The sequence below is a fragment of the Paramormyrops kingsleyae genome, chromosome 17 (genome assembly GCF_048594095.1).
Source record: "Paramormyrops kingsleyae isolate MSU_618 chromosome 17, PKINGS_0.4, whole genome shotgun sequence".
Classification (NCBI taxonomy): domain Eukaryota; kingdom Metazoa; phylum Chordata; class Actinopteri; order Osteoglossiformes; family Mormyridae; genus Paramormyrops; species Paramormyrops kingsleyae.
The window spans coordinates 21,161,681-21,181,476 of record NC_132813.1 but is presented as its reverse complement, the minus strand read 5'-3'; the positions used below and the strand labels follow the sequence as shown (position 1 = coordinate 21,181,476).

The 19,796-nt window shown below is 42.4% G+C and overlaps 1 protein-coding gene across 3 annotated transcripts; it reads right to left on the bottom strand.

Annotated features, from left to right (window-relative positions):
- Positions 1 to 1,252: 1,252 nt before the first annotated feature.
- On the bottom strand, positions 1,253 to 19,559 carry postnb (periostin, osteoblast specific factor b). Of its 3 annotated transcripts, none has more exons than XM_072701220.1 (20): positions 19,394 to 19,559; positions 18,454 to 18,552; positions 13,534 to 13,598; positions 13,195 to 13,352; positions 12,911 to 13,075; positions 12,655 to 12,801; positions 12,326 to 12,467; positions 10,294 to 10,506; positions 9,147 to 9,281; positions 8,134 to 8,282; positions 7,826 to 7,962; positions 7,581 to 7,711; positions 7,298 to 7,428; positions 6,582 to 6,681; positions 6,288 to 6,355; positions 5,802 to 5,847; positions 5,634 to 5,660; positions 5,098 to 5,154; positions 3,987 to 4,207; positions 1,253 to 2,363 (listed from the first exon to the last, which is right to left on the bottom strand). In XM_072701220.1, exons 1-19 carry the CDS (start codon positions 19,507 to 19,509, stop codon positions 4,002 to 4,004), a joined length of 2,292 nt encoding a protein of 763 aa, XP_072557321.1. In that variant the 5' UTR covers positions 19,510 to 19,559; the 3' UTR covers positions 1,253 to 2,363; positions 3,987 to 4,001. The 3 variants fall into 3 exon arrangements, with proteins under 3 accessions (XP_072557321.1, XP_072557320.1, XP_072557322.1); XM_072701219.1 differs by having other exon boundaries at positions 4,013 to 4,207; positions 19,394 to 19,558; XM_072701221.1 differs by lacking the exon at positions 5,098 to 5,154 and having other exon boundaries at positions 4,013 to 4,207; positions 19,394 to 19,558.
- Between the last annotated feature and the right edge of the window lie 237 nt (positions 19,560 to 19,796).

Sequence of the window (19,796 nt, the reverse complement as noted above, 5' to 3'; positions counted from 1 at the left end):
AAAAAAGTTTCCCAGAGCTTATGGATAAAAGTTCATGCATCCATCCTATGCATCCAATAATATTTCACTCTTGTCAAGCATTCAATCCTGTGAAAAAGCTTACATCATTCATCTGGAAGCTGTGTTCCGATATGCTCTGTTATAACACAGGAAAATTTTTCCATGTGTGATACATTAAATAAACTCTATTCATATGCTGGTGACTTTTCCAGTATCTCTATTTTGCAAAGCATAGTAAAACAGTCACAAACCAAAACATTGAATTAGATGTTTTTTTTTCACCAAACCAATTACAGTACAGTAATTACAATTAAGAAAGATAGCTTACTTCTCCAATCTTATATTCAGGTTTTTGTAAAAGTAGCATTTAATTTTACATTTTATTTAATTTTGGATTATCGGAACATACCTGGGCCCATGTGACCAGGCTGGGAATGCAGAATCACAATGCTGTGATGGTGATTTTAAGTTCCCGTGGCAATTGATTACAAATTCTGCAGTTAATGAATCATAGCTCAACCTATTTGGACAAATTGCATTTTTGGAATATATCAAGTCAGTTGGGAATATGAGAAACATGAATATCCGTGGAAAGCACAGTTTTATACTTTTATTAACTTAGGAAATCCTCAATTTGCTTGGCATCATTCACAACCGCACAAGCATATGCCTTACTGCACTTTTTTGCATGTTCACATACTTCTCAGAATACCTGTTCTATGTATCTTTCAATTAATTCACCATCCTTCTCTCATTACCTTTGTTTGAGGTCCATGAGGCTTTCAGGAGCTCTGATTGCTGAGGGTTCTGAATGCATGTCAGTTCCTGTACCTGCTGACCAACATGTCAGCAACTGATTGAACCGTGAAGTATTTTATGTGTCCCCTTGGGCAGCCCAGGTTCCTACATAGCAGAACATGACCGAGAGCGACTAATTTGACCCAATCTGGATCCTTTCAATAAATACAGATGTTGTATTGTAACATTCGTCTTTTAGCAAGTTTCTTGCAGTTTTTGTATGCCTAAATAATTAGAAATGAATCTTTGCAGTCTTTTCTAAATTCATTAGCCATACACCTTGGTTTGAAAATGAAATTAGGCCAAATGCATCTGTTCTAAGTTCACCTTCTGGAACTTTCTTCTCTTATAAAACTTGTAGTCAGTATAACCAGAGCATCATGGTGTCCAGTTAGCTTGTAGGTGAGATGAAATGGCTCTGAGACACTTTTAGAAAAAGGGACTGATCAACCCATTTTCAGAAAAAGATTTATTGTAATTATTGGAACATGTTTATGAATAGTTAAGCAGTGACAGGATAAAAATCTGAAAGACAGTTACTGCTAAACACCAGCTTCCAAAAATATCGTAAAATATTTCAAGCTAAAATGGCAGCACTTGTGCTGCTTCATTCGGAAACTTGATTCAGCAATAAAAGAACAAGCATAATTACGACAAGATTGAAATTCTGATTAAGCACAAGACATATAACTCAGGATACTTTGCAAATCATTTACTTTCGAAAAAGGTGACTGGCTTGGTGTCTGAGAGGAGCTAAGCGTCGTCAAAAAGAAAGGCTTGAAAATCGATGAAGAAGAAAAGAGGCAGTCAAGGTTCTGAATGCAAGCACCCCAAAATCACCATTACAGAGGTAAACAGTCCTGTTGGCCCTCATCTTTGCACACTGAAGTCTAGATCTGTTCCAGGATACTTTGTCTCTCCAGTTCAACTTTACATGTCTATTTGTGTTAGCCTGCCATTTATAAAACGCTTTCTATCTATAGAGTACTGCCTGCAATATTAATAATAATAATAATAATAATAATAATAATAATAAAAACAAAACCACTTCTAATATTTGTTGACCACACACAATCAGCCAAACCTAAGGCAATTTTTAAAAACACTGTTCGAATTCATATTTATACTGAAATAAATGCATTTTCAGAAAGGCTAACACAAAGTTCTAACATTTACATGGATTCAAGTGGAATTTCAAGATCTCAGTAATAAAATGTTGGATTTAATGACCAATTAAAAAAAAATGTAAAACTGATCAAAACTGGTATCACCTCTTAGACAGGCTCTGTCGTCATGTATTGTAGATTATGCTGTTCTAGCACCATGTTCCGGGTTATTCTTTGTTTCATTTATAACACTTGTATACGTTGGATTTCTGAGCTGAAGCTGAGTTCCTGATCAATCACAACCATTCCCACAGCTTGGGGCTTTGAGGTCAGGGTCCGTTTGGTGAATTAATTCCTGGCTTCTTATCTCATTTAGCTGGAGGGTGTCCTCACATGGTCCTGCTCAGTGTGTGCGCTCCCGGAAAGGCGGGGCCATCCTCGTTCTCCTCCTGTTTCCTCCTGTGTAAACAAAGAAGACATTTTAATTCAATGCATTCCATTTGAGGATGGCTAATTTGGATCAATCAGTCTGTCACAGGCTGTAGTTGTGCATGAAACTGTCCACACCAGAGGCTGACGCCACAAGGCCCTGACTCCTGTCTGACAATAAAGAAGCCAGGGGTCCTTTGTGGTTTAAAGTGGTTCACCTTTAATCTGCAATTCGATTGGATTTCCAATGGAGGTCATAACTTTAATATTCACTTGTTCCTATATTTTCAAAATCTATTTTGTACTCAAACGCAAGGGTGGAATATGGGGGGGGGGGGACCCTTCTCAGGTGCCTGAGTTGAAATTGCAGTTCATCGGCAATGTGGACGCCTATGCCAGTCGGAAAAAGAGACGACTTCTCCTGCTTTAGCTGAATAGCATTTTAAGTGTTTCACCTGGCTACCTATCAGAAGGTATCAGGCACAGATTTTTCAGTATTTTGTTTTAGTTAGTTGTCTGAATGCAGTCGTTTACTATCAGGGTAATCAATGGTGCTGTGTGAGGTTATAATTCTGTTCTATGCACTTTGCATAAGTGGTTTGTTGGTAGCCTATAGGCAGACAAAATAATAGGTTATGTGTGCATCAGATTGCGTTAACACATAAAGTAAGCAAGGTGCATTACTGGACACTGTATTAAATTAAGTGCAAACATCAAACCCCACCTATGGTCCGATGTGTGTTATACTTTAAATCACTGTGTCCTGATCTAGTTAACCTTGGTATACAGGTGGTGGACATAATAATGCAAACACCAACCAATATAGCTATATCAATTATCTAGTGAAGAGTAGAGACACAGTCTATTCTAACAAGGAGCTTCAATCCTTCTTGGAATGCTGCCATAAATATCCATGGATTCCAGCCACTCATCCAGTAGAGAGTTGCTGCACAGTGCATGGAGTGTATCTCAGGCAGGAGAGGGGACACGGCTGGGGAACACCCCCAGGCAGGAGAGGGGACACGGCTGGGGAACACCCCCAGGCAGGAGAGGGGACACGGCTGGGGAACACCCCAGGCAGGAGAGGGGACACGGTTGGGGAACACCCCAGGCAGGAGAGGGGACACGGCTGGGGAACACCCCAGGCAGGAGAGGGGACACGGCTGGGGAACACACCAGACAGGATGCCTGTCCATCACAACACTGGAAGTATGATGTAACATAGCTGCCCAATGAGCCACTTTGCCATCCTCAGAAATGAATCATGCCACGTGCTGCTTAAGCGGCACCATTCTTTAGGACCTTGGCAATTGGCAAGAAGTTTCTGGAGTTATTTAATTATCCGCAATAGAGATACTACAAAGAATTAGACTTTTTTTCCTTTATTACGATATTGAGTGCATCAGCTTTGCCTATAACTGAATGGTCTTTGGGTGTCCAGGTCCTAATTTAAAAAAATCATCTTGGTATCAAATCATTCCACCTAAGAATGTTAGTTGGTACCAAAACCCGGTAAGTTTCATCCCGAGATTTGGCAGGACAGCCCTAGGTTTGGTAGAGCAGAGAATAACCACCTTCATGTCAAATACTTTTAGGTAAACATTGTCATAAGAAAGTTTTCAAAAGTAAGATATACTTTTCCTGAAGTTGTACCTTCACACTTTTATTTCAGGGTGTACCTTGGATGACTCTGGTAACTTTTGTGATTGCAGGTTCCCCTTCAATGACTCTTGTGACCTTGGTGAAGGTCGGTTCCCCTTCAATGACTCTTGTGACCTTGGTGATGGTTGGTTCCCCTTCAATGACTCTTGTGACCTTGGTGATGGTCGGTTCTCCTTCGATGACTCTGGTAACCTTGGTGATGGAAGGTTCCCCTTCAATGATAAACCATTAAAACTCAAACGGCATCATAAAATATAGCACAATTACTTATTCAATTTAAAAAGCCAGTAATACATGTATGAGATATTCAGTGATTCCTAAATGTTTAAACTTTTATTATTGCTTTAATTAGATGTACTTTTGTTTAATAATCCTTCTCTGCTGTCCCTCTTTTACAGACATGATGTCAGGCATCTTTGTTATATAACCAGTCTTGGCTGTACATCAATCACCAGACGATCCTTTCACTGTGATGCATGCACATGCAGCAGTGGGCTTCAGCCATAGCTAAGAAATGGTGGCAGTGTTTTTCTTCCCCAGCATGACCAGTGCGTGGCCTCCAGAAACTGTTCAGCTCTGCAGGGCGTGATGGTGCAGCTAGAACCGAAGCAGTATCTGCAAGCAGGTAGCTCACAGACTGGCGCGTGGGTCCTTGGTAAGCAGCGGGCATCGGAGCTGGGTTCCTGGGAACGGATGTCGAGGGAAGCGTCCAGCCGTACCAGAGATTCAGCCGGCTAGACATTTATGGGCACCGTAACAGCATCGGCTTTATTGCCCTTTTTGATGGCTTGGTGTCATGGCCATTTCTCTTTTCTTCAACTTTGCATGAGAGCCTGCAGCCTTTCCCATGAAGCATGGGGAAGGACAGCGGACATGGCAGTCTACACACGAGCACACGTTGCCAGCAAATTAGAGACACCAAGTATTGTTGAAAGAATGTAAGTTAAGCAACGTCAACCCAGGTTGCTGTGGTTACAGTTGCCAATGAAGGCCATTGATGATTTCGCTTTGTATTGTCGAGTCTTTGAGCCAAAGCAGTGAGCATAGATCTCATTCACAATAAGCCTGTGGAAGTATGATTGCCTGCCTCATTCATGGATACCTGAAACGTCACGGAAAGAGCGGTTCCGCGTCCTGTCACGGTATCTGGGTCTCTGATCTGGACACATAAAGTCACACAAACTGTGGGGTTTCCTCCATAATAATTAGGCATTTACCAAATTTCCACAGGACGTGAAATCATACCCTACCATAGACCCATGTGTGAGGTGGGCTGGTATATCCCACACAACCACAAACATAAAGTTATCAAAACAAAAAAAAAACCCAACTTTACTAAAATAAGTGCCAGACTGAGCAAAATGGAAATGCACATTTTTACTGAGGGATTTAAGAAACTGTTAGACCTTCTGCAGAAACTCTTAAATGCCATTTAATTTAATAAAACTCATAATAACACGTCAGGATGATTAATAGCTAAGAATAACACTATGTTTTCCCAAAAGGAAAAGTCCACTTGAAAATGTTATTTTTTCATTAAGTGTTTCCATGACATTAGTGTTGAATGACACCTGAGGAACTTTGCTAGAAGTTTAACCAATTTTGCTTTCTCCAAATACTGGGTATTGATACACTTACCTTGGATCACACGGGTGACAGTCCTCTCTGTAAAACAAAGATGTGAAAGTTACCAGCCTACATAGAGGAGGCTTGTAAACATTTCAATAGTTGAAGCAGGATAATTATATGAATCTTAAAAATAATACGGTGTCAAGAAAAGCCAGTAACAAAACAGAATGGACTTACTCAGGAAAGTCAGAGGAATCTCTCTGTATCTGTACCCAGGAACATACTGGGGAAAAAAGAAAGGAGCTTATTTGTACTAAGTATAATTTTAATCCCACACTGGAGAACCAATTAAATTGACTATTTAATCTACCTCAGTAGGCAGCAAATGAATACATAAGAAAGTATGATTTTGATATTTGTGAAATCATCATTTATGTACAGTATATTTAAATCAGTGTCCAGTAAATGATTATATCTTTCTGATTTCCTTTTATTATTCATGCAGCATTCCAGTATAGCTTAAAGCCAAGTTTTGCACCTTGTGATGCTGCCAATAAAACTTTACTTTTTCAGTCTGAGCGACTGCTTTAGGGCGAGCTGTCTTTCTGACACGGTGATCGCACCGACTTGTAAAGTACGTGATGATGGCGGTTCGACGTGAAGCGTCACGCTGGGAGATATGTTAACTTGAAGTTCATGCTGAAGCTCATCTCGGTGCTGTACCTTGATCTGGATGTGTCTGACAACTCTCCTTAAAAGGGTCTGTAGCTCTTGGCTTCCCACTGGCAAATCTGTTAGTAAAAACAAAACTGCCAATCAGACGCGGATGACGAATAGCGTGTCCTGTCAGGTAAGAGTAACAGAAATGTGTCCAGACTGAGGCTCCCAGTGGGGAACATGCATCTGTGGCTCTGCTTTCTATTTCCAAACAGTCGTTTCTTAATTGAAACCCCATTTAACAACACAATTTAACTTCTTAAAGTGTTTTGAGGAGAGTACAGTGACCAAGAAACCTACCTTCAGGGTAAATGAGAGTTTGCATGTAGTGAATTACTCCGTTTGAAGCCATGACATCCGGATCAGAGACCTCGATAGAATTCACTTGTATGGTATTGTTCTAGATAAAATAAAAAGGTCAAATAAATGTCATCACTTATCCAGTACCACTGAGGGAGGTGAGATATTGAGGCATATCCACACAATGTAAGCCATTTCCAGATGTCAATTCACATACCTGCAGGTTTCTGGACTGTGTAGGGAGCCTCATGCGACAGTAGGAGCTAATGCAGACTCCACACTGAGAGCAAGGCCAGACTCAAAAGTATAAGGCAGCAGTGCTGAGCACTGAGCCACTGTATCATCCAGGGACCAAATAGCGAATAGGATTAGAGAAAATATTTCCTGTCCCCTGTAATTTTTGTGCTCAGTTTGAAGTGTTTACTTATGTGTAAAATTTCCATAATGAAGAGGCATTCTTGTTGGAAATACAGCTTAATATGTCTGCAAATATTTTTTTCCAACTAAAGTATGCTTTGTTACTAGGAAATTTCTTTTAATAATAACTATTAATTATTGTAAATAATAGTTATTACTGGGAATGTCCTACACTGATGTACTGTGGTTTGAGAGAAATCAATCCCACATTTTATGCAAATAATAATTTTAAGATTGAAAGATTTAATATGGAGTCTTAGGACTTTATGGAGCTCATCACGGCAAAGCAGGCCACTCACAAGCAGCACTCGCAGATTATTTCCCTGCAGGGACTTGAGCAGGTTGGTGACTCCGCCCTCTAAGCCTCCACCAATGAAGATGCCGTTACTGATGTGGTACAGAAGGATGGTCCTCAGGGCGTTGACGTCACCTGATCGTGAGTGAGGACACGGTAATGCTGTTATATCCCAGATGATCTCAGTGAAAAACAAGCTTGTCAGAGGTCTTATTAGTCATCCCATTGACTGAAATTAATTACGAGATGAAATATATGAAGAAAAGCAACACTTGAGTGGGATGTACGTTTTAACAGAGCGATGTCTTGTTGGCTCAGCCCCTTGAAGGCATCATCAGTAGGGGCGAATAGCGTATGGTCGCCCTCCTGCTGCAGCAACTGAGTCAGGCCCGCGGCTTCCATCAAGGACAGGAATATCCTGCAATCAGGCACGACGACGGACACTTAACGGTGGCACACCAACAGCAGGTGTGAGTGAAAAGCGTAAGGAAGAAGCATCTCAAAGGAGGAAGAATGCTTCATCACAGCTTACTTGAATTTCCCGCTGGATCTCAGGATCTGGAACATGTTGCTGTCAGCTGGCTTGATGAAGGTCCTCAGGAGGTGCAGGGCGCCATTGATGCCTTCTTTGCTGCCCCTCACCATGCAGGCATTCTCGATGCAGACAGCCTATCGAAGAGTGAGACCCCTACTGGCACCAAAACAGTACCTCTATGTTTGTAGCCAACTGTACTTTCTACAAATCTGGGCACACCTGATTCTTAACTACTCCGTGCAATATCAACATTTGTGATTCCTCGCATTTCTTTCTTTGGTAGAGTAGGAGGTGTTAGGACTCACTGTGCGATAGATGAAAACTCTCAACCATTTGCCACTAATGGTCTCCAGGCGTTGGCCATTGTACAACTGGCTCAGGACCAGCTTCTTCTTCAGGATGTGGTTCTCCAGGATGACCCGTAGTTCATCTTGGTCCATGGCCATCACCTCATCTGGGAGAGTCAGGGACACAGGGCGGCAAGGTAGCTATACATGACAGCATCCTCAGCTACCACCCTAAGGCCAAAACAGCTCCTCAACAACATCTCATACCCAGACATCAGAGGAGCAACCAGTGAGATGTTGAGGTTTCTTACTCTTTGCATGCTAAAGCCAACCATATAACTTTAAAAAATCTTCGGAAAAAATCATAAAAACAGAGAAAATTGTATAAATATATGAGGAATAACCATCTATCCATTTTCCATAACTGCTTATTCAGTACAAGGTTGTGGTGAAGCCCGCTGTCTGTTCCAGGGTGGGATAATAAAGAATAAATTCACATTAAAGAAGCTTTATAAGCTCTACAATACACTATGAATAATCTCTGCTGGCTCCATCAGGTCTTTGAAATGTGCCCCACTGAGCACAATCTGGAAATATCAACTGCTAGGGCTGTTGCCATCTATAGAGTAAAGGTTTCTTCCGAACTGTTTGCCAGTTCAGAAAGACACACTCATAGATATTTAGAAACAGCACAGAAATAAGATGAGAGTACAATCTCAGTTATTAAAAACCAGAAGTGTTTTGCAATAGTCCCATGATGCTGACCAGAATAAGTGGTTAGAAGATAGATTGATGGGTGAGTGTTTTGCAATAAATGGCAAAGTCATTCTGGTACGTAATAAGGGTTGCATAAAAACAGCTCAGATTAATAGATGAAACAGCCAGCATAGCAAATCACTCTTATTTAAGATTGTTGTTGCAGTTCTAGTAATCTTGAGCGGTACTGGGAATGTTATCATATGGGCGATTTACTTTCCTGGCTAAAACACAGTATCAAGGCACTTGGAAGTGGGCTGAGGTGTGTCACTCACCATTGAAGGCTGCATTAAAGGGGGCCAGGAGCGTGTATTCCATTTTGGGTCTCATCAGGGACACCAGACCCAGTTCAGACACCATGTCACCATACATAGACTGGGAGGCACCGACCAACTCCATCACCTGTTTGGCTGAAAGGAAAAAAAAACAGGAATATATTATATCAGGAATATAGTACCAGCCCTGGTCCAAACTCACAATGCTATATATGAGCATTCATCCACTTATCCAATATAGAGTCACAATGACCTTAAAATCTATCGTGAACACTTTATTTAAAGCTGTCATCTGTAATAGTTATAGGTACATTCATAATGCATTATAATGCTCAGTATGAGAATTAATAAAGCATTACAGCATCTTCTATTGAAAGTCATAAGGTATTATAGTGTTGACTATAATAATTCATAAGCTCTTATGAATCTATCCCAGGAATCATAGGGAACGATGCAGGGAACACCCCAGGCAAGATGCCAATTGATCTTAGGGCAGACGTTTACACACGATTGCACAATATGGGCAATTTACAGTCAATAATACATGCAGCCGTGTGTTTTTGAACTGCAGCCAGAGATCAGAGCACCCCAGGGAATTCTGGTGCACACATACGGAGAACACGCAAACTCCACACACAGAGAACATGCAAACTCCACACACAGACAACATACAAATTCCACACACAGAGAACATGCAAACTCCACACACAGCAAACATGCAAGCTCCACACACAGAGAACATGCAAACTGTACTTATGTTCTTATGTTCTTATGTAAACTCCACACACAGCAAACATGCAAATTCCACACACAGAGAACATACAAACTCCACACACAGCGAACATGCAAACTCCACACACAGAGAACATGCAAACTCCACATATATCGAACATGCAAGCTCCACATACAGCGAACATGCAAACTCCACATACAGTGAACATACAAGCCCCACACACAGAGAACATGCAAACTCCATATGCAGAGCCAGACACGGGACTCAAACTCCCAGTCCCTGGATGTGTGAGGTCACTGGGAGGTCACATACTGTATGCAGACAGTTGTTAGAGTAACTTTTATACGTTTCAGAGGATTGTTGACCTCTGCTCCTGATACTGTACTTATCCATAAAACATTTGTGCTGTCTCACCTGAATCAGGCATGAGGACCTGGTCAATGAGGTGGATGACGCCATTACTGGTGACGATGTCCTTCTTCAGCACCATCTTGACACCGTTAATGGTCAGGCTCTCGCCATCACAGCCGATCTCGATGTTGTGACCCTCAAGTGTCTCGTAGGAGGCGCCAGCCATAATGGCTTCAGAGCACAGCACTGAATCCAGGAGATGGAAGTTCAGCAGTGCTGCAAAGTGACAGAAGGCCGAGTCAGAAACACGGGGATGAGAAGACGAAGGCTGTAAATCCACTGGTATGAATGGGTGACACTAGTCTGTTTGTCGGTATCACCATGACACAGCATTTAAAAAACAGAAATAGAAATACATAGAAAAAGAAAAATAGAAGAGAATGTTTTGGTAAGCTGGCTTTTGGTTTATTTCATGATTGGTGGCGTTGTTTTCTGTGGGTTATTGTTGTTGTTTAACGGTGCTAAATACAGTGTTGAAAAACTGTATGTCTTACAATGCAGGTGATTTCTGGAGGGGTATAGAGTTATAAAATTTAAGGAACATGAAACAATGTTTCATTTCCACAGTAACCGCAACCAGTCGATTGAGATTAATTCTACAGGAACCCCGTCCCCATTCAGCAGAATGGGGGCTGCGAGTCTGTGGCACTGGTATTTTGGGGTGGTGGACACCTGTGCCGTCCTCTGGGATCCTGGCCTGGTGACACCTGACTGTTGCACTTTGCTGTACCAACCTTGCCAAACATACCACAGATCCTGCCAGTCTTGCATACTTTGACATGAATGGAAGAGAGGAAACATCTGCTTCTTACCCCAGAGCCTGGCGCCCTGCGCTGTACGGTGCTTTACTGAGCTGTGCTCAGCTGTGGTCTCCGGTATTATGCTAAGCTGTACTATACTGTGCTGAGCTGTACAGTTTAGTATTATGCTGAGCTGAGCTATAATCACTTTACTGTACTGTACTCACTGTACTGTGCTGTGCTGAGCATTATTGCTCTGTACCATGCAGTCCAGTGCTGTACTGCACTGTACTGTGTTGTAATGTGCTGTGCTGAGCTGCACTGTACTCACTGTACTATGCTGTGCTGAGCTGTAATGCGCTTTACTGTGCTGTGATACAACAAACAAACAAACAAATTTATTTTTGTATAGCGCATTATCACAACATTACATCGTCTCAAAGCGCTTTACAGCATCCCCACCCAAAGCCCCCAGTGAGTAAGCCATAGGCGACAGTGGCAAGGAAAAACTCCCAAGAAGGAAGAAACCTTGGGAGGGACCAGACTCAAAGGGGGAGCCCATCCTCCAGGGGACGGCAGGGAGAGGCAAATACAGTAAAATGTGCTGTACTCACTGTACTGTCCTGTACTGTACTGTGCTGCAGTGTACTGTAACCCAGTGTACTAGAGGTAAAGTCAGCTGTTTGGTCGCCTTTAGGATGTTCTAGTTTTCTTCACCATTATCCTTTGTTCACTTCTCAGAAACAGCAAACTGTGTATTTTATTAATGCAAGGTTACTACATTAATACTACAGTACATCTGTACTACGCATAAAGTTGACTAAAATGAAAAATTAAAATAGGTATAAAACAAAAATGATGATGAGGTATGTGATAATAGTCCACAATGTCTGGTTTTTAAAGAATTAAAAATCATCCAATAAATGACTCCATGAGAAGTCATTTAGAAGATGCTAGCAAACGATCACTAACGTAGTTGTCCAGTAGCTGTGGTTGGGACATGGTGTTTGCTCACTGTCTGAGAATTCAGAAGTGGATAATTTGCTCTTGAGAAGCCCTGTTTGCATGGGATAGATAACTTGCTTGCATTTGCTAATGATTAGTCAGCGTGTCTCACTGCTGTGCCTTGAAAGTCAGCCAGCAAGCTGTAGCTGTGGAATTGCTGTGTTACTGAAAGTGAGTAGAGGCTGGTTAGAATATATGTATGTGTATAATTCCTCAGAAGTGAGTCCAGTGTGACCCGAGAGCAGATTCTTTTGGCCAAAGCTGGATGAAGCTCCCTGCGTGGGCTTTACCTTGGAGGGCACCTCTGTTTCCCATGATTCTCTCCAACACCTCCCGGTCCAGCTTGCTGAAAGCCTCATCAGTGGGTGCGAACAGGGTGAAGTGGCCAGGCTCGCCCAGTTTGTCCAGCAGGCCAGACGCCGTGGCTGCTGTCTTTAATTAAAAAAAAAAACACCAAACTTTTGTCCTGACGCCTTTTTATATGGTTTGCTTGAAGTTCTCCAGGTATTTCAATGCAACATTTAATTAATATCACCATATGTAATTCATCACTCATTGTTTTAACTAACATCACTTATGATTCCTAACTGGAATCTGTTCCCTGTACACTGATGCTTACGCTTAAGGCGCTGAGATCAGGGTCAACTTCGATGATGTCTTGGATGGTGTTGCCCACGCTCGTGATGACACGATCGATGACATGCACTACTCCATTGGTGGCCACCTGGTTTCCATGAATAATCCTGGCGCAGTTTACCGTGACGACCTGTGGTTGTAACACACATTGTCTTAAATCCAACACTGCTGTAAGGTCAAAGGGATTGATTCTCAACATTCTGCACTGGTCTGAGCACTCATTGGATTTTAAAACGCACCCCATTGGGGTAGTGGTTGATGATAAGCTCAAGATCGTTGTACATGGAGGTGATCTTCATGCCGTTCCTCAGGTCTTTGGTCAGAAGACGTTTGTTGGCCATGTGATAATGGAGAGCGTTGTAGAGTTCAATATTCACATTGTCCTCCAGGGCACTCCTTATGTTCTGTTAACAAAAGAAAGGGGACCAAGTTCTTGTATTTAAAATGAAGTCGCATGAACATTTGGGTGAAGAGCCATTTCAATCCCTCTGAGAGTCGCGCAGCGACATGTTGGCTGACTTACAGGGTCTAAGAGATCCCAAGCTTCATTGCTGGGAGCAAACATGGTAAATGATCCAGGTCCCTCAATCTCCTCCCTCAACTTGGAGCTATCGGAGTACCTCTGTGTGGTGCGGGCTCCCACAAGGCCCAGTGTGCCGTACACGTGGTCAATGGGGGCCACTGGAAGAGAAGAAGCCACCACATTGTCCACAGAGATACAGTACAAAAGTCTGTAGGAATCCAAGTCCCGGTGACTTTCTTCTATTCTGAATATTTAAAGGAAGACCTTAATATTTTTGGCATAGCTGTTACGAAAACATATGTGTGCACATCTCCCGCAGTGTGACAGAGCACAACCCACCTGCAGGGCATCCACGCATCCCATCCAGCTTCATGTATCCAGGGCAGCATTCGTACAGCACCGGCCTGCACCAAGAAATCATGGTTGGCGATAGCATTAGCTGCAGGAAAAATCTGCTAGACATTGAGACTTATTTTGTTTAAAGCTAAGCAGAAAGTTTTCATCCCAAATGACTGCATTTTAATCACCTTTTCTGCCTTATCCTTATGCTTTGATGTTTATCTTGGGGGGTCTTATCTTTCCAGCCTACTGGTTAAAAAATAAACTACCCCCGGTCAAATCTAAGGGGTGGTAAATATGTGGCCAGCGCTGTTGTCACCCCACATCAAAGTAGTAAAAATGAAATATAGATTATTTATTTACTAAGCAGAACCTGGGGAAACTATAGATTAGTTAGGTATCTGTATCTCAGACCTGGCTTTTATGAGCTTATGAAACACGTAGGTTCCTCATTTCCTTTTTGTTCCAGCCCCCCCCCCCCCCCCCCCAAATAAATAAAAGGGTCCTTTTAGTTAGGACAGTGACTTTTAACTACGATTATAAGTCGGCTACGGTGTGACACAGGATAAGAGTATACCTGAGGTTACGGCACTGCTCCATGCCCGCCCACCCCCGGGTCCACAGCAATACTGAATACTGCAATTTGTCAAGTATGCCTTGGAGGGGGGGTTATATTGTATTTCACAGCCACACTTGAAGTTACGAATTAGCTCAGATGTTTTAACAACCATGATCTCAGTTTGATGGCCCTCTAATGTCTTCAGATCCTGTTTGGGACCCCTGACTTAGTGATTGTATGAAAGTACAGGAGAAATCACATCCCGCCCTGGTTCAATATGGCATCCCATAATATACGGGATGGGTGGGAGATCTAAGTACAACAAAAGAGGTTGACTACGCAACATCAGTGTAACAGAAAGCAGGCAAAAATCACCAGGAAAAATGCTACTTAAATGAACATGAAAGAAAAGTTTCAAATCAGTGTAAATGAGCAGATTTCCTCACATCTCTGTGCCAAAAAAGAAAATTAACTGGATTAACTGCAACACTGGGTATAATACGTTATCAAGGCATGTTACAATATCCTGTTTATCCCAGAACTTATTTTTATAAGAGTCTTTTAGCTAAGTCAGCAGCTTTTTTTTTCTTTTACAGGCTTGTGTTTAGTTGCAAGCATACAATATCGATAGAACATTTTGAATTAATCAAGCCCATTAAGTAGACATGTGGTCCAAGCATTTTACCCAAAGCAATGGCAGAAATGCTGGACAATTAGGACTGTTTTGACATTGAAATCGTAAAATGATGAAATTCTCAATCCTTTTTCTTTGAAACACATTTATCTTAGCCCAAGACTAGTTTCTGCTTAACGTCCAAGGCGTTCTTTGTAGGTTATGAAAAAAACACATTGCAATCAAATGGTTTACTCTGTTGGAAACCATCATGAAGCAATGTGGAATTTTGCAATTGCTCTGCCAGAAAGACCTAAACTCTTTTTGTACACAACTGTAGGGAATTATTTGTGCATTTTTGTAAATAATATCAATGACAGTAATAAGAACATCAGTTGGAGGAGAGAGTAGGAATATACCAGCCTCCATTTTCATTTGGAGAAATGCTGACTACATGATTGGTGCTTACACTAAACAAGGGGTTTGATTTGTCCTGGTGGTTCTTTCCCTGTCTGTTCACCCTCATGTTTGCAATGAAAAATTCTCTATCCTTTTCCACTTCCAGACTGGCTGGTGCCTATGACGGTAAACCTGAGCTGAAATCCTCCCACACTGAGCCTCATGAGGTGAAAATGTGCATTATACAGGCATCCATTCCCTGGGGTCTGTCTGGTTATCAGGTGAAACAGCTGCAGTTTTCAGTCACAATCAGGCAGAAGTTTGAAAATATCTTTATGCTTTCTGGTTTGTATTTGGCGCTACAGCTGTGAGATAGTTTTATGGTGAAAAAAATTACTTTTAACAAAAACGTTGCTCAAATTCAGTACAGCGGACTTTTTACAATAAAAGGCAATAAAATACACAATAAGAAAGTTATGCAAATTGCTTCAGATAACAGAATCTGCTAAGCTAATCAACACAAAAAAAACAGAGGGTCTCAGTTCCAGCCTTTGCCTTTAACAGCCGACATCTTGACATCGCTTGTCACGGGAGCTACATGAGGCCGAGAGGAATCGGCCGCTGAGTTGCACTTCCAAAGCCGCGACTAACAGCATCTCAGGAAAATATGATGGGAGAGTCCAGAGGGAAGCTGCGGGTTGCCATCAATCAAACCGAACTGATGGCTGCAGCAGATGAGGTCTCACGCTCAGGACCAGCCTGGGAACCTTCCGTTCCCCAAAAGCAGTTCCACATGTTGCTTTGCACCGGGCAGAAGTGCATCCAGATGGCACCGCAGTCAAAGCTCGACTCTGGAGGGAGACCCCCCATGAAAGAGGACGGACCAGCATCCAGCGTAACGAGAAAGACATCACAGGGCAGAGCTGTTTTCGCCTGAACACTGGGGAGTGGGTGCAGTGGTGATTTTCGCCTGATCACTGGGGAGTGGGTGCAGTGGTGATTTTCGCCTGAACACTGGGGAGTGGGTGCAGTGGTGATTTTCGCCTGAACACTGGGGAGTGGGTGCAGTGGTGATCCCCCTACATCTATTGGACTCTCAGGAAAATGGCGGTTGATGTGGTTGGAGACATACTGCCGTGATAAAGTAAGACCTTTCCCAACACCCCCTTCCTGGGGGGAAAATCTTATTTGGAAAAGTTTCTTAGGTCAGTAGTTCAGTAATGAAAGCCAACACTGAAAGTCTTCCATACGCTTCCTGAGTGACTTTCAACCCTATATTACCATCACACTGTGACTCATCCACGTTGCTAAGTAAGAAAAACACTTTTTAAAGAAGGTCTTCTCATAAATCTTATTTATGAAAAAACATAAATTTCATAAATCTCTTTACTGACTCGACTTGATTTACATACTGCAGTGTTACAGACCAAACGCGGTTTGTTCATGGCAATAAAAACTGCATCTTCGTTGGAAGACTACTCAGAATTCTCTGCAACTCAGAGCGGGATAAGTCATTAGAAGGCGGACAAATGGGCTATGCAAACCTAATAAACTGGTAGCTGTAGATTATTTAAAAATATTGCTGTTTCAATAACATAACATTAACAATTCATTCTAAATATTTAATTTCACACAAATATAATCAATAATTTTACAATTACAATTACAGATAACTTTCAATTAATAAAAGCCATGATAAATGTATTTATCCTTTTTATTAATATTCAGAACCCTTAATTTTCCATGACCACTTATCAGGGCACAGGGTCATGATGAGTATTTATAATATATTAAGTCATTTTAGTACCAGTCACCCCTTCAGTAATAGCAGGATGGCAGTTTAATTGCCAGGAAATGACTATACTGGAGATGATAATCAGATAAAGCGTTAATTATGCTTTTATTACTACATCTTACTCAATTCAACTGGATATATTACTTGTGGATGCATTATTTCTAGACCTCCCCAAGATCCTCACCAGGATTTAAATTGTGTTAAATTGAGTTAAATTGTGATCAATTCACTTACTTCACAGAGAAGATAAATAAAGATGGACTAATGGGTTAAATTGTTTAGGTAATATATTAAATTTTATCAAAGATTTTGAAAAAAATTCTCTGATTGGACGGTAGAGCTCAGAGGATGGAAAGAATCTGTGGAAACGACTCCATAGCGTAGACTAAGATAAACACCGAGCAGCAAAGCCTCACGCTCAAAGAGCAGGTCCCTGGACAGCTCACAGTGCTATAAGATACCGCACATGCAGAATGCGCCACGGCGAGCGGGAAAGTGCAGCGACAGCATAAACCAGGCGCAGCAGCCAGCAAGCTGCACGGCTGACGGTCGCAGGAAAAGCCTTGCTGGGCTTCGTCTCTGAGCTGCCAGGCCAATCTGGGAGCAGAGGCAACAAAAGACAGACGTGCTGAGGTTCAGAGGCACGCCAGCCTAGCTCAGCATAAGGTCCCACAGGCTACTGTACTCTAAGAACAAGAGACCGCAGCTAAAACCATGGAAAATGCACTGGGACCCTGAGGTAATACAGCCACAGACTAGCGGTCAACCTTGGTGGCCTTTCAAACTGCTTAATGCAAACCAGATACCGTCACACAACACTGGCCAGTGGGGAGTCTCGACACATCTAATTAAAGTCTTACTTCATGATTCTGAATTCTGTTTGCATCTTTGTTTCTCCTTTTTCTTTGAATCTTCAGGATTCCCATCCCAGCCCGTGGGTTGCGTTTCATGGGGGTCCTTTGGATGCATGCATCAGTTTATACCATGTTCTGCACTCAAGATGATTAGGGTCATCAACCGTGTCCAGGTTTGTGATTGCATTTGTTCATATACAAGCCAGTATATGTTACTATGTTAGCGAGAATCCCAATAAGTTGCATGTTCACCTATTTTTCTGGCACAGAGGGATACTCCATGCAGAATTCAGAATGGCTAATACTAGCCTGCTTGTGCAGGTCAGTTCTTACATTTTGTTGCTGACGATCAGACTGTGTGTTTTTATGGTAATGGAAGCATGACTCTCCATAGCTACCTCATTTGTAACAGAACATTTTTGAGCGTAGGGTCAGAGGTGGAAACTGAACCCTAACATCTAAACGGAACCATATGGAGACTGAAGCAGAAGGAGATGGGATTTTTCACAAAAGCTGTATACTAGCAGTTTCCTCCTCTGGGAGAGGAGGTTTGGAAAGGGGGGTAGGAATGAGGGGCATCCAGTCATGCTGGAGATGCTGTTCTCCTTCCTGCCTCCTGGTTCTCCACATTAGCTCCTCCGCATCCCGATCCCCCAGATGGCGTCCCACCGCCACACCATGGGCACCCAGTCACACTTACGCCTTTTTTCCGCAGATGCTCCCCTGGTACCAGTTCCGGCAGGTGCTGAAGTACTTCTTCTTGGTCCCTGAGACCTGCTGGAGAGCGCAGACGTTGGGCCTGGGAAGGGCAGGGGGGACGGGGGGAGAGGTTTCACCGTAAGCCGTGTGAATCGCACTGGTATCACCATGTCTCAGCCTTCGCAGAACTCAGACCACGGCAAGTATGGACAGCAAATGTGTTCCAGCCAACATGGACTCCAGATTTATTAATATGCACATTATTTCAGCTACAAGACTTTCAAAATCGAAAAAAAAAACATCCTCCAGTCAATCAGACTCGAGAAGAGACCCAGGCACTCTTAATGATTTATGTGGAGAAGAACATTTGAGTGTTTGGGGCCCACTGATATTCCCTACATTGTAGCAGCAGATATCGCAGGTATAGTAGCTGCTGACTGAAATGCAATTCACATTATTATTATTATTATTATTATGTATTAGTTATTATTTACATATTTTATTTTTACTTAACCAGAGTCTAGAAGCTTCTAAAAAGTGCAGAGTAATTATATTTGGGGAGTATATTTTGATACCAAATGGGGTTTATTTTTCTGTTCTCCTGCCTGGCGTCACAGCTGGATTTTAAAAATAATTCAGTTATTCAGAAGCTTATATATAAGTAGCAATATTTTGGCAATATTATTAAAGCTTAGTAGATCAGATTATTAGGTCAAATGTCTCACTTTGTAGTCTGTAAATTTTTCTGAAGACAATAACAATAACCTTTCAAAGGCCTTCTTAGTTTGTCCATTGAAGCAAACATATTAAACACTTTATTGTTTAATAATTAGCTTGAAATCAATGAAAAACTAAAAAAATTATTTCAGGATGGCAAAATATGTGCTGGCTCCGCTGCATTAATTAAGCGAGGACGCTGGGGCCATTGCTGTGACACTCACCCCTCCTTCTTCGCCCTGATCCGGCTGTGGGACACGATCTTGTCATAGGCTGAGGAATCCACCCTGTCTAGGACAGACAGCACCACCACCAGAGCAGCTACAACCAGCAGCTTCATCCTTCCCTTTCCTGTTGGCAGGACTAAGAGGAACGAAATGAGAGCAGCCCGTGGAGCGCAGCCTTATATACCGCAGGAGCCCCGTGCTGGGAGGGTGGTGACATTCCCAGCCTCTCCCAGTAGCACCCTCCCCCGCCTGTAGGACCCCAGCAAGCCTGCACCCCCACCTCCCTCAGCTGAAAAGCTGGAATGTGGAGCCCCCTTCATTTCTCGCTGTCACTGTCGGACATCTAGGAAACCTGGGTACAGTTACTGTCATGTCTCAAGGTCAGTTTTATGTTCGTGCG